The sequence below is a fragment of the Mesoplodon mirus genome (assembly GCF_964341445.2).
Source record: "Mesoplodon mirus genome assembly, chromosome: 12".
NCBI classification, from domain to species: Eukaryota; Metazoa; Chordata; class Mammalia; order Artiodactyla; family Ziphiidae; genus Mesoplodon; species Mesoplodon mirus.
In genome coordinates this window covers 21,457,212-21,472,133 of record NC_138988.1, presented here as the reverse complement: position 1 = coordinate 21,472,133, position 14,922 = coordinate 21,457,212, and the positions used below count along the sequence as shown (strand labels likewise).

The 14,922-nt window shown below is 34.1% G+C and overlaps 1 protein-coding gene across 1 annotated transcript in view; it reads right to left on the bottom strand.

Annotated features, from left to right (window-relative positions):
- Positions 1-697: 697 nt before the first annotated feature.
- Positions 698-14,922, bottom strand: part of TMF1 (TATA element modulatory factor 1) — a 30,874-nt gene continuing 16,649 nt past the window's right edge. Inside the window, exons 9-17 of the mRNA XM_082637418.1 lie at positions 12,815-12,907; positions 11,944-12,100; positions 7,864-8,056; positions 6,950-7,019; positions 6,623-6,715; positions 5,432-5,533; positions 4,995-5,147; positions 3,729-3,854; positions 698-3,053 (exon numbers count right to left, since the gene is read on the bottom strand). Coding sequence (XP_082493544.1) covers positions 2,910-3,053; positions 3,729-3,854; positions 4,995-5,147; positions 5,432-5,533; positions 6,623-6,715; positions 6,950-7,019; positions 7,864-8,056; positions 11,944-12,100; positions 12,815-12,907 — 1,131 coding nt within the window. The 3' untranslated portion in view covers positions 698-2,909. The remainder of the gene's footprint in view (positions 3,054-3,728; positions 3,855-4,994; positions 5,148-5,431; positions 5,534-6,622; positions 6,716-6,949; positions 7,020-7,863; positions 8,057-11,943; positions 12,101-12,814; positions 12,908-14,922) is intronic.

Below are 14,922 nucleotides of genomic sequence, written 5' to 3'. Positions count from 1 at the left end.
CAGATCCATGCTTATTATTTCCATTATCTTTCATTTAGGATTAAAATATTATATCCATCTGTAGTTTAAATCATACTTTTAGCCCTTTACAAAATATGAAGTTAAAGTTGTAATAGTTTAAAACTGAATAGAATTGGGGACATTAGATTTTTAAATGAAAATGAAAAATTATGATACATTAGAACATACATGTATACATACTAGACAAAGAGTGGTAGAACAAGATAAAATATAGTAATTTTCTATTTTTTCTTGTGGCTATTTCCTATATATTATAAATCACATACTTTTAATAAGCATTTAAATAAAACTTTTAATTAATAAATCAAATGCCAAATGAAGGATTACAAGAAAAAAATTTTCCTGAACTTTTCTTTTCACTTACTTAAACTACATGTTTTCCTAGGTTAGAAATTATCCATATTTAGAATATCTTAAATCAAAGTATAGATATATTTGATACATCCCCATATGTTAAACACTGTACAACTGGAAGTTCTCAAAAAAGAGGTAAAGAAAAAGAAAGAAATGGTACTCTCAATTCAACTTCCCAAGAGTTAGAAGGATGCCCACAGTCTGTGCTTAGTTGTCTATATATGAAACAACAATGTTCACAACCCCTCTATTCTTTGTTTATATTCTTTACATTGTTATCATTTATATTACCTATTTTCTTTCAAGAATGGAAACATCTGACTGCGATCTATTTTCTTTATTAAAATATAAATATTTTCTAGAATATGGACAGATAAGTTTTAATGACAAACAGCAAAATACAGCAACCAACATTCAATAGGTATTCTGCCACTTAGTGGAGTTTTTCAAGAAAGCAATTCAATACACCTTCTCAACTTACAAATGTATTGAGAAATCTAAGTGCATAATAAAATAAGATCTGTATGAACATCAGCTATTAATTTGTGGATAAAGAACAATATACTGTAATATACAGCCGAAGACCTAAATATTAAATAGCTGTTTATCTTAAATTAAATAAACTGAGAACACTTTAAAATTTTAAGTTGAGTTGATTTTATTAATGTTAATATGGATTAAGAGAATGTATAATATTATGAAATTGAAAGGTAAAGGAATTTTATTTCAATCTTTTCTCCACAACTGAAGGGTTTTTGGGTTTTTTTCCTCACTAATGGATATGTTAAAAGAACAATTTCATAATTCCTAAACTTCTAGTTTCAAACACTTGACAGAATTTGCAACTTAAGTTTCCTATATTTTCTAATTCTGTACATTTCTTATTGCTATCAGTTTTGTCATTCTCTGTCAGCCCCTGGGAAAAAAAAAAAAAGCTGACAGAAAGCTATTAAACTGCTTTTTACCACTAAAATATAGAAAATTATTTTTATGAATTTGGCTCACACGGAAAGAATATTTATTAATGCTACAAATCAGAGATTCACTGACAGAAATACTGTCTTGAATGCAAAAAGAACAAAAATGAGGTCACTTGAATTGCCCTGAAAGGCATTCCAAAATCTTCAACATGGCTTACCTATAGCTGAAGTTCTAGTGTTTAAAATGTAACTAGGGCCTCCCTGGTGGCGCAGTGGTTGAGAGTCCGCCTGCCGATGCAGGGGATACGGGTTCGTGCCCCGGTCTGGGAGGATCCCATATGCCGCGGAGCGGCTGGGCCCGTGAGCCATGGCCGCTGGGCCTGCGCATCCGGAGCCTGTGCTCCGCAACGGGAGAGGCCACAACAGTGAGAGGCCCGCATACCGCAAAAAAAAAAAAAAAAAAAAAAAAAAATGTAACTAGAAGTTAAGTGAGTGTTCCTACTTTCAAGTAAAGGCAGCTAAATGACTTTCAGTAATAAAATGTATCAAAATATTTCACAAGTCTAAAACACAGCTGAGAGGAAGGCATAGTTAACTTTTTTCAGCTATTCCACACTATTTTTCAGCTTAAAGGTTCAAGAAAAAAATTAAATGATAAACCACAGAAAATTGCAAAATGCCAAATTTAACTCCTATAATTTCTCTATTTTGTTACGAATATTATGAATATCAAACATATACTTTTAATGCGCAAAAAATTAGGCTTTACAAAATGTGAACAATTAATTTTTAAAAAGAAAATTATATTAGTAATTTAATTACTTTTGATTCATTTTATAGGGTAGTAAAACAATACATCTTCAAAACTACTAAAATGTTAATGATACCATCACAAAATGACTGTAAGTAGATTTTTCCACTATTCAATTATGCCTAGATAACTTTGAATAGCTATAGCTTTCTCCAAATAGGTACCAAAATTTGTACAGACTTAATTGTGAGTGAAATAAAATTTGAGACCACAAAACTTTTAAAGTTTAAATTATTTATCCTTTAAACTTCAGAGAGTGATTTTTTTCCAAAAGAAAAATATGAGTTCAAGATTTAATAACTGCAGGTTTAATAATTTTTTTACTTGAACACAATGTCCATTTTCATAAATAGTAATTAGACGTACTGAAGACTTAAGTGTGAAAGATTTCAAAGTGTCAATATGTTACTATCACTCTTTAAATGTTCTCAATATATACAAAAACATATAAATTATAGACACCATTACTTATATATCTACAATATATAACACCATTCTCCTTCCCTAACCATATTGACATGAGGATAAAGTAATAAATCTCTGTGCTAGTCAAGGCAAAAAAAAAAAAAAAAAAAAAAGACTGTAAAAAATAAATCTTTAAAGAATAGTTTTAAAAATAAAGTTCAAATACTGCACAAAATAATTTAACTGGAAATATTACTATATACTATAAAACAATTTTTTTCAATTTTTGAGTGCTACAGTAAATTCCACTTTCTAATTCTATAAAAGAATTTATTGGATATCTGTACTTAGATATTAAATGTTTACATTCAGTTCGATGGGAATGTAATTTTCAGAAGTTAACTAAGCCTTTGTCTTAAAAGTTCATCTATTTGAGTCTTATACATATTTTTTACATCTTCAAGATCTAATCGAAGTTCTTCTGCCTCTTCTGCTTTTTCTCCATACATCTGCAGAATAGTGTTGTATCTTTGATCCAAATCCTATAAAATATATTTGTTTACAATTTTTAAGTAACTGTACAGAAAATCTTTAATATTATATTTATATTATCATAAACGAGCCACCAGTAAAGACCTTGCAATCTAAATAAAAGTATATAGTCATCTCTCATAAAAATTCAACTCACACCTCGGTCTGTTGGAATAAAAGAATAAAAAAAACAAAATAAGCCAGATGGCTATTAATCTTAACATATCTTTTCACTAAATCTACAATTCTCCCCATATATAGCTTAATCTGTCTTTTCTCCCAGTAATTTCAGCATGTTTGATGAAATTTCAGTCTCTATGGTTCACTGTGGTTTAAGTATTACCTGGCATTTACCCAAGAAAAGTCAAAAGAAAATCTATTCTCATATATGGCTTAAGAGCAACTTCCAATACCAAATATGCTAATTGTGAGGATACATATAACATCAATCAATAAAATACTACTCAGATCATGCAAAAGTGCAGGATTATTAATGAGCCTTGGCCAAATGAAATCTAGTTCCTAAACATGATTGTGAACATTACTCTGAATGTGTGATGTGACAAGATAAGATTCATTTTTAAAGTTCTTCACTCAAATATTAATACTCTTTAATTATCAAAGAAAACACTAACATATACATATGCATTTTATGTAAACTAAAAATAAGAGTGAAGAATACTTACTCTTAGCTGAGTTCGAAGTTTGGGTATCTCCTTCACTTTCTCTTCAAGTTCATCATTTTGATTTGTTAATTTAACTAGCTCTTCAGCCATTATGGAGCGTGTTTTCTCTAGATTGCCAATTTCTAGCTGAGAAACATTACCAGGAAGTGATTTAAATCAAAATATATCTTGTTTAATAATCCCACTAATATAACCATATTTAATGTGCTATTTTTTAAGAAATAGATATGTGAACATATAACCATAAGCTAGCTCCTGGTAAAAGGAAACAGAGGCACAAAAACGGTTTCAACTTTCCTCAAAAGTATACCATTTATAGGGTTTACTATGAGAGATAAAGAACTGAAGAAAATTTAATCATCTGTTTGAAACAGGCAACTCTACATTTTTCTCTAAGGAAATAGCATATATTTCAGTTATGCTAAATTACTACAAAAACCCAGAGAAATAAAAACAAACTTTAATGTAGTGCCAACCATGTAGGTCACATTGGTAGAATCTATCAACTACCAAAGAAGTTCATTTGTGCCCTTAAGCATTAACAGTGGGCTACACAAACATAACAGGTAATAAGATTATTCTGATCTATTTTCTTCCAATTCAAGGACATCTTCTTTAATACAGTAATATTTTCAACTAAAATCATATAATAAAAATAGAAGAGGAAAGTTCCACTTTCGAGTGTATCAAGTGTAACAATGAAAACAGGTAAAACGTTTTAACATTTGTCACCGCATTAAGTTTCTGAAAAGCAAGATGGGAGGATGCTCCACTCACCATGTTTCCTTTCATGTCTAGGATGTTATAGTCCTAATCTCTCTCATCACCTTTACTCTCTCCTCATACGGGGAGCTGGAGCAACTTACCTAAGCGGAGAATCTGGGAAGAATAGAATGGCTATGCTCAGCTCAGCAACTTCCCTTTTTTCGTGTTTGGAAAAAGCTGCCTGCAAGGAGCTCTCTGCTCCTAGATGCCTCTAAGTCTTATCATGGCAGGCTGTCGCACATGGGGTGGCCTACTCCAGCCAAGCATTTCCTGTGACAGTCTCCCAAATTCTGGCACTCAGAAGGCCCACTGAACTTTCATTCTTGGCTAATTTCTCCAACCAGCCTTTATCGTTAATATATATGATTTACTTGGGGCTTCAGGTGTCACTATTTCATTTTATTTCTCAATTTGTTCAGAATACAGGTGGAAATGAAGGGTGCTACTCATTGGGCCTCAAAATGTCATTTACTTCTACAGCACATTTAATTTTTCTAATACCTGTAAATGAGTAATTTCTCCTTCCCTTAGCTTTAGCTGAGACTGTAGATTTTCAATAATGCTTGATCCTGCTCCCATCCTTACAGCATCATAAAGATTGCTTCCATTTGCTGACACAGACATTGGTCCAAATGAGTGATCATGAAGCTCATCCTGTGTTAATTAAAGAAAGCATATATAGTTATTCAGTTACTACAGACTGTTCGTAAGTGTCAAACAAAATGGTTTGGTCAATTCTTACTTTAAAATGTCTATGACTTTCTCAAAGGCAGAAAACCATCTCTATTTCCTCAGTGCAATTAGCACTCCCTTACAAATATGCAGATAAATTGCCTATAGAATAGCAAGATCACGGTGAGAGTTGAACTGCTATCTGCACATTCTCTTTATCATTATTCAGTCTAAGAATTAAACACGTGTAAGAAATAAAACATCACCTGAGACATAAAAGATGTTTGTAGCCCTGCCATATCAACTCCACTTATCGAACTTGAGCGTGACATTGTGGGAGTGCTAGAAACAGAAAATGGCTTCCGTTCCTTAAGGTGTAAAGAAAAAAAAAATTCAGTTCAGATTAAAGAGTAAAATGATAAATAAAAAAGCAAGAAAGTTTTCTACGATCAATGACAACAAAGATTCATTCTAATTTCCTCATAAAATGTTACAGATATCTTAAGTCTTATCAAAGGCACAATATTTAGTAATTTAAAAGTGTAGACAAACTTGGTCAAATCATCTCATTTATATTATAACAACATAATTTGGTTTATTTTTAATGGAATGAGAATGTTTTTAATGGAACAATTATATGAACTAATTGTTTCATATTATATAACATACCACCAATTAAACCTGTTCTTTAGAATAAGATTACCAATGAGATTTACAAACCATAAAGTTTCTGGCTTATCCATTTTATTTTTACTGTATTTTTTTAAACCAAATAAATTCAAAAGGTAATTTCAATCAATGCACATACAGGTAGTTTTAATGTATTATGCTTACTCCTGAGTATACTCCAATCCTTTAAATATAGGAAACTCACTTCAGAAAAATTAACTTCATTAACCAGAAAGAAAGTGAACAAACCAGTTTCACTCCCAAGGTGCCTATGGGCCAAATGAGGTGCATCAGTGTCAGTGAGAGACCACAAAAATTCATTTTAAAAGGGGCAAGAGGTTCTGTAATTCAAATCCTAGAAATCACAGATATCTTTGCATAAACTCAAATTACTTTGTTTTTTTTTTTTTGATCTTTGCGGTACGCGGGCCTCTCACTGTTGTGGCCTCTCCCATTGCGGAGCACAGGCTCCGGAGGCGCAGGCTCAGCGGCCATGGCTCACGGGCCCAGCCGCTCCGCGGCACGTGGGATCCTCCCAGACCGGGGCACGAACCCGTGTCCCCTGCATTGGCAGGCGGACTCTCAACCACTGCGCCACCAGGGAAGCCCTCAAATTACTTTGGATCCACTCTGAGCAGAACACTGATTATACTACTAGAATTCATCACTCTATTGATTTTAGACATAAGAAATGGTATTTATAAAGTGTAGCTAAAATTACAAAACAATTAATGATTAATCACAACAGCTATAACTGGTTACATCAAAAAGAAAACAAAATTTAATACCTTTTCTTTTATTGCTTCTTGAGTGAAAATTGCTTTCTTCCTTTCCTGTTCAACTTTCATTTTCTCCATTTCTAACTGACTATTCAACAGTGTCTAATGGAGAGAGAGATACAGTTAGATAATTTCTGTGATACTAAGTCATCATCATAAGTCAATCTCAAAGTTTAGGAACATAAGGTATACACTCCTATTTGTTTCACTACTCAAGATCAAGTTCCAAAAGCAGAAACATCACCCATTTTATCTTGTCATCTCATTAGTTCGCTACCATCCCCAACCATTCTCTAATGGAAGCCCTAAGAGGTGAGCGAACACTAATCGAAATACCTTTTCTTTCCTTGTCTCTTCAAGTGTTCTTACATATTCACCTTTTAGGTTTTCTAATTCAACCTGGTACCTATTAAGCCAAAGGGAATTAAAACAAAAAAGATGATAGTACAGACTATTAAAAACTCACTACTTTATTAACTCCAGTTATATACTTAGTAGTCATTTTTATTATCAGCTTTATTTTCCAACTGAATTTTCCAGATGACTTGGGTTTTATTCAAAAACTGAACTACTACTTCACGTATCTTATTTATTGGTTCTCTGGATTAAGATTTCATTTAAAAAGAGACGTTTTTTCTAAAGAGAATTTTGAATACCACCATTCTACAATATGTTCAGATTCTACAAAGGCTTATTAGGGAGGTCTATGAAAATGTCTGCAAAAGTTCATATATTTTACTTCATGAATCATTTTTACTTGACTACTTTTTTTTTAAAGTAAAATTCCAAGGAAGAACTCAGAGGATAAAACCCCTAATCACAGCCTTAATATAACTTCACATAGATGGATTTTATAGCTTGTGGTTTCCAAAGAGCCCAGACCTTTATTTAGAAAGACTGGAACAATACTTAAACCCCTGTAATATAAAAATAACTCCAGTGAGTGGTCTTCAAACTATTTTGTGGTAAAAGACTCCTTTAAAAAATCTGATTAAAGCAATGAATCCTTTCTCTGGAAAATGCAAATACATTCAGAACATGCCACCCAATTTCGAGAGCCTATGCAAGGTTCATTGAACCCCGGTCCTATCTTGGTATAATATCCTATTACTAATGACTCTGACTTTAAACACTAAAAATATGTATTTTCAGTTCTCAGTGCAATGAAGCTAAAAACCAATAACACATTTTTTAAAGTGCTTTAAAATGTCATGAAACTATCAAGAATAACACTCAAGAAACATGCTCACCTATTATTTTCATCCTCTAGTTTTCTTAGCCTATTTTTCTCTGATTCTAGCTGGGCCTGAAATCTACTATTTTCTTGTCTTAAGAGAGAATTCTGTGACTCCATGGAAGACATTTGAATTTTGTTGGCAAGAAGTTCTTCTGTGGCCGCACGTTCTCTCTCAACTGCTGCTGCCAACAAGGTCTGGGATTCACCTGATTGTAGCGTAAAAAAGAAAAATCACATATACATACATTCAAGAGGCCAAGATGACAAGTAGATTCTGACTTCAAACTTTTAATGATGCAAATAGCCACACTTAAAACTGTAAGTACTCATTGACTAAGGCAGGCCTGACTACAGAGACAAAAAAAATCTTAATTTATATGTGTTTTATCACTTTTTTCACCAAAATATTTTAATTTGAAAGTAGAGTCATGTATCAACAGAGTAGTGAATCAACAAACAGTGCTGGGTCAATTGGATAGTCAAAGAAAAAAAAAAAAAAAAAGAACTTCAAACTAACCTTCACAGAGCATATGAAAATTAACTCAAATGGATCATACACTTAAGTGTAAAACAAAATATAATGAGGGGATGGGTAAAACAGGTGAAGCGGATTAACAGGTACAAACTACTAGGTATAAAATAGAAAAGTTACAAGGATGTAATGTACAGCATAGGGAATATAGTCAATATTTTATCATAACTTTATATGAAGTATAATCTATAAAAATGTCAAATTACTGTTGTACACCTGAAACTGATATAATATTTTAAGTCAACTATACTTCAACTGAAAAAAAAAACTATAAAACTTTTCAAAAAAAACAGAAGAAATCTTCAGGACCTAGGGATAGGCAAAGAGTACTTAGGTTTGACACAAAGAGCATGAGCCATAATGAGAAAAACTGATAAACCGGACTTCTTCAAAATTTTAAACTTTTGTTCTATGTGAAAAAGATGAAAATACAAGCTACAGACTTGGAGGAAATAAATGCAAACCATGTTATCTAAGACTAGCACCTAGAATACATAATGAAGTCTCAAAACTCACCAGTGAAAATACTAACAATCCAATTAGAAAATGGGCAAAAGACATAAACATTTCACCGAAGAGGATGTACAAATGGAAAATAAGCACATAAACTGACATTCACCATCTTTCATGAGGAAAATGCAAATTAAAATCATAGTAAGGCATCACTACACACCTGTCTGAATGACTAAAGGAAAAAATAGGGACAACACTGAAAGAAAATGCTGGCAAGGATGTAGAAAAACTGGATTATTCTCATAGATACAGACACTTTGGAAAACAATTTGGCATTTTCTTAAAAAACTAAACATGCAACTACCCATACAACCCAGCAAATGCACACTTGGGCATTTATCCAAAGAAATGAAAACTTAAGTTCACACTAAAACCTGTACATGAATGTTCACAGCAGCTTTATCCATACAAAGTCTAGATCCAGCCCAGACATCCTTCGTCAGGTACATGTTTAAACAAGATGTGCTACATACATGGAAAAACACTCAGCAGGGACTTCTCTGGTGGTCCAGTGGGTAGGACTCCATGCTCCCAATGTAGGGGGCACAGTTTCGATCTCTGGTCAGGGAACTAGATCCCGCGTGCATGCCGCAACTAAGCGTCTGCATGCCACAACTAAGTCCACGTGCTGCAACTAAGAAGCCCTCATGCCTCAACTAAGACCCAGTGCAGCCAAAATAAATAAATAAATATTTTTTTTTAAAAAGCAAAAACACTCAGCAATAAAGACTAAATCATTGATACACACAAGAACTTGTATGAATCTCCAAGAAATTACACTGAGCAAAAAAAGCCAATCCCCAAAATGTCACATGTTATACAATTCTATTTACATAAAAAAAAATTTTTTTTTTGGCAGTGCCGTGCGGCATGTGGGATCTTAGTTCCCCAACCAGGGATCGAACCCGTGCCCCCTGCAATGGAAACACGGAGTCTTAACCACTGGACTGCCAGGGAAGTTCCACATTTACATAACCTTTTGAAATTCCAAAATTTTAGAAGTAGAGGATTAGTGGTTGCCAGGGATTTGAGACAGGGAGGGAGGGCCATGAGGGTGCTAAGTATGATTTTAAAGGGCAAAATGAGGGATCTTGGTGGTGTTAGAACTATTCAATATCTTGACTGTAGTGATGGATACATGAACCTACACAAGTGGTAAACTTGTATAAAACTTAATACATACATAGACACACATACATACATACACACAAGTGAGTACCAGTAAAACTGGGGAAATCAATAAAATCAGAAGGTTGTTTCAAAGTCAATACCTTGATTGTGATATTCTACTATAATTTTGCGAAGTGTTAACATATGGATATTGGGGAAAGCATGCAAGGGACCATTCTATATCATTTCTTATAACTGCATATGAACCTACAGTTAGCTCAACTGACAATTACAATTTAAAAAAAAGGACTAGTGGGGCTTCCCTGGTGGCGCAGGGGTTGAGAGTCCGCCTGCCGATGCAGGGGACACGAGTTCGTGCCCCGGTCCGGGAGGATCCCACATGCCGCGGAGCAGCTGGGCCCATGAGCCATGGCCACTGGGCCTGCGCGTCCGGAGGCTGTGCTCCGCAACAGGAGAGGCCACAGCAGTGAGAGGCCCGCGTACCGCAAAAAAAAAAAAAAAAAAAAAGGACTAGTGGATAAAATTCTGAGATTTAACAAAGGCAAGAATTTTCATATTTTTTCCCACCAAAGTAGACCTAACAATATCTCTATTTTACATTATAAATTCTGTTCTATACTGTATCTATGCTCTTATTTATAGCATTATACAGTATGTTTGTTCTGTGGCTTTGCCTACATTCCAGTACAATACCACATATCCCTGAGGCTGTGTAGGCTCCAGTTTAAAAGCCACAAAAATAATGGCTTCTTGCTTTCATTTTATTGCTAAATAAATATTTGTTTCAGAAGGTGTCATTTTCAGATATCTCATATTTCATAACAAATGGGTCTCAAAAAGTGGTCCAAGATAAATAATAGACCTAAAATTCATACCTAGAAATTAAACAATATATGAAGGTTCATCTGTTCAGTGATTTTTCTTTTTGAGCAGATAAATCTATTTCCAGACAAAATCTTACATGGAGCTACAAGGGGCAAAAAAAAAAAAAAAAAAAGAAAAAGATAAAGGAGGCACTACTTTCATTAAAGCAGCCTGGAGGGAGCCCAGCAGCTTACTTATCAAGCTTCCCTCTCACCATGACAGCCAGCCCTAAGACATACAAGGGATCTACTGAATACTGTTTGAAAGTGACTAATCTAGTTCACCCCTCATGATTTTCAGGGTGTAGTCCAGAGAAGGTAAGTGTCTTGCTCCAGACTGTCTGACTGGGTGATTCAAAACAAAACATAAAAACCCTGAGTCCAAGTCTCCTGACACCCATTCACGTCTGCTTTTATCACTACACCATGATGTCTCTCAAATTACAGTTAATTTTAGGCATAGAATGGACACAGGAATTTTTCACCATTTGCTAGCTTCTGGGATATCTAATATGTACATCTTCTGTGCTTGAATAAGTATCTTAGAAGAATAATTTTCTTTTTATTAACAGCACAGAAGGGCAACCTAGAGCATTTCTGTAAAGAAGTAAAATATGGAATCTTAAGACTCCACAGCATCTGTCTACTAGAATTTGACCTTAATCTAACTTAGACCTAGCTCTGCTCTTGGAATTCTACCACTGACTAGAATCATGTCTGATCCCTACTTCCTACACTACTGCAGACAAGCTAGAATGAGGTCAGACTTAGCAATGGACAAGAAAACAGTTGAGCACAATAGTTTGTAAAAATGAATGTAAGAATGACATGGAAGTATTTTAGACACTACCAGACACATCGTGTAAGAAATGTTTTGAAAGAGTCAATTAAGGTATTAGAAAATAAATGTAAAAGAGGAGAAGAGGTAAAAATCTACAAGTTAGACACAAAATGAAACCATGAGATCAAGTGAATTTCAATTTCATACCATTACCCTAATTCTAAAACAAGATGGAAGGGCTTCTACATTGACCTTAAGAACTAAAGCAGTTACCAAGTCTATCAGAAAGATTCTTCTCTAACTTCTCCCATGATGACGTCTGGGACGCTAGAGTTGCCTGCAAATTTTCTATCTGTCGAAGCAATGGTCTTGTTGTTGATGAAACACTTTGACTCAGTTCTTGGTTTCGATTCTCTGCTTCCTGGAGTCTCTGAATCATGACATTCTTAAGTCATTACTACTGACAGCAAAAAAAACACTAAAAATGCTAGCAAAGAAACTTTATGAGAGATTTCTGGGAAAAACTATTTCTCCAAGATAAAATGATTTTTTATTAAATTATTTTCTAACTACTCAAGCCTTAAGTTACAGTTAAGTTGTGCAACAGAGTAACTAAATAAATGCTTCTTTACAGAGCATTTCTAAGATAAAGACAGCCTTTGAATACCTTAAGATAATAAAGAGTATCATCCAAACCTCCCAGTAGTTGCCTCCTCATCCAAATATTTCTAAGTATTTATAAAAACAGAAAAATCAATCTGAGGGGCATTTTCTCCCCCTTTTCCTGTACATGTTCATTGACTGAAATTAACAGAGCAGTAGCATAAAAACTAGGCATTGCTTATCTGCCCCACAGTAATCACAGACTGATAATTAATAAATCGGCCATTACAAATGAAAAAACAATACTGAATATACTACATATCTATCATGATAAAATTATTTTCTAGAAAACAAAATTAGGGCTTTTCTTATACATTTTTAAGGTGCCCACTCTGGTTTTATCCACATAAGCCACAAAAATACAGCAAATGATAAGTATGGGAGTAATCTTCTCAACTCTAAGAACATTACCTCACTGAGTCATTTTTTATTTCTTGAAAAACGCATCTCAGATTTGTGTTTAGGGAAACTCTGACAGTACCTGCTGGAGTTCACTGATCTCATGACGTAAATAATCCTCTTTTCTGGCAGCTGCTTGTTCTGCACGTTGCAGTGCCAGCCTAAGGTCCCCCACCTGTATTAGGAGAACCAACAACACTATCACAACCAATATCACAATATTATCTATAATTTCCTGCTAACTACATATTTTTTATTGTGTTGACTTACTGTTCATGTATAATACTCTTTACTATCCAATGAGCTTTTACGTATGATTACCACACATCCCATTCTTCAGGCAATCCCCGAGCCATATGTATTCAATATGTACTTAGGAAAGCTCAATAAGGCACACACACACACACACACACACAAAGCATATAAATATGTACAAGGCCCAGCCACTGCCATACAGTATAGGAGGAAAGACAATGCATCCATAAACGTTTGTAGTGTAAGGCAGAATGTGATAGGAGCTATATGAGCTATAAAAACTAGTTGCTATATTCATACACAGCTGCACAGGTTGTAAACTGCTACAGCCTTTTTGGAAAGCGTTATGGCAACATAATCATCAAACTTCTTACATTCTTTCATCTGATCGTCCTAGTCCTGAGAATTTACTCTATGGAAGCAGATCTGTAAACATACAAAGATGTTCTCTACACTGTTAGCTAGACTAACAAAAACAAACAAAACAAGAAATATTGTTAATATCTATTAGCAGTCATTTATTTTTATAAATGTGGATACAACATGAATATACCCAATAAAAATTAAAATGAACATAAAAAACGTAGAAATGTACAACTTAATCTTAAATGAAAAAACTATAAAATTATATATATATTATAAAAAATATGTACATGGAGATAAGGACAAGAAGTTAATACACAAAACTGGTAGGACTTGTAAAAGGTGATGATTTTTTGAATGGTAACCCCATATACTCTCTATCTCCCATTCCCACAATTTTTTATTACGTTCGAGTACTTTTAATTTAAAATATTAATATTTTATCTATCCCAGTGAGGGAGTGGCAGAAGCACAAGGGGTGTATGGACCATGGTGTAATTTACAACAGCAAAATATCAGAAACAACCCAAATATCCATTAATAGGAACTGACTGAATGGTATATTCACACAATGATATACTATAAGACTATAAAAAGGAATTTTTTTTTTTTTTTTTTTTTTTTTTGCGGTATGTGGGCCTCTCACTGTTGTGGCCTCTCCCATTGCAGAGCACAGGCTCCAGACGCGCAGGCTCAACGGCCACGGCTCACGGGCCCAACCGCTCCGCGGCACGTGGGATCTTCCCAGACCGGGGCACGAACCCGTGTCCCCTGCATTGGCAGGTGGACTCTCAACCACTGCGCCACCAGGGAAGCCCAAAAGGAATTTTTTAAAAAGCTCTATGCTCTACCATGGAATGATCACCAGGATGTTTTATTAGGTAAGTAAAGCAAGCTGTAAAACAGTATAAATAGTAAACTATATTTTATGTAGGAAGGATGAGAGAGATACAAACAAATGTGTGTATAAGTGTAGGTGTGTATATATATGTGGGGGGTATATAAGTAAATGTAGATATGTATGTTTTCTTGCATTTACAAATAGAAACACTAATGAAATGGTTATTTACAGGCAAAGAAAGGGAGTAGGGAGGGGCTAAGTTGGAAGTAAATGTTATCTTAATATATTTTGTTATACAGCTTTCACACTTAGGAATCATGTAAATGTTTTACATATCCCTGTGAAATTAAATCAAAAGTGCACTGAGGTCAATGAGGGAAGAACAGTCTGTTCAACAAGTAGTGCTGGAACAATTTGATATTCACATGTAAAAGATCTAAATGTGAGAACTAAGACTATAAGAACTGTAGAAAGAAACAGGTGAAAACCTGCATGATGTTGAATTAGGCAACAGTTTCTTAAATGTGATGCCCAAAGCACAAGCAACAGAAATAAAAACAGGTAAGCTGGACTTCATCAAAATTTATTGAACTTTTGTGTATCAAAGGACACTATGAAGAAAGTAAAAGACAACCTATAGAATGGGAGAAAATATTTGCAAATCCTACATTTGATAAGGGTCTAATATGCAGAATATATAAAGAACTCTTACAAATGAACAATAAAAAGAT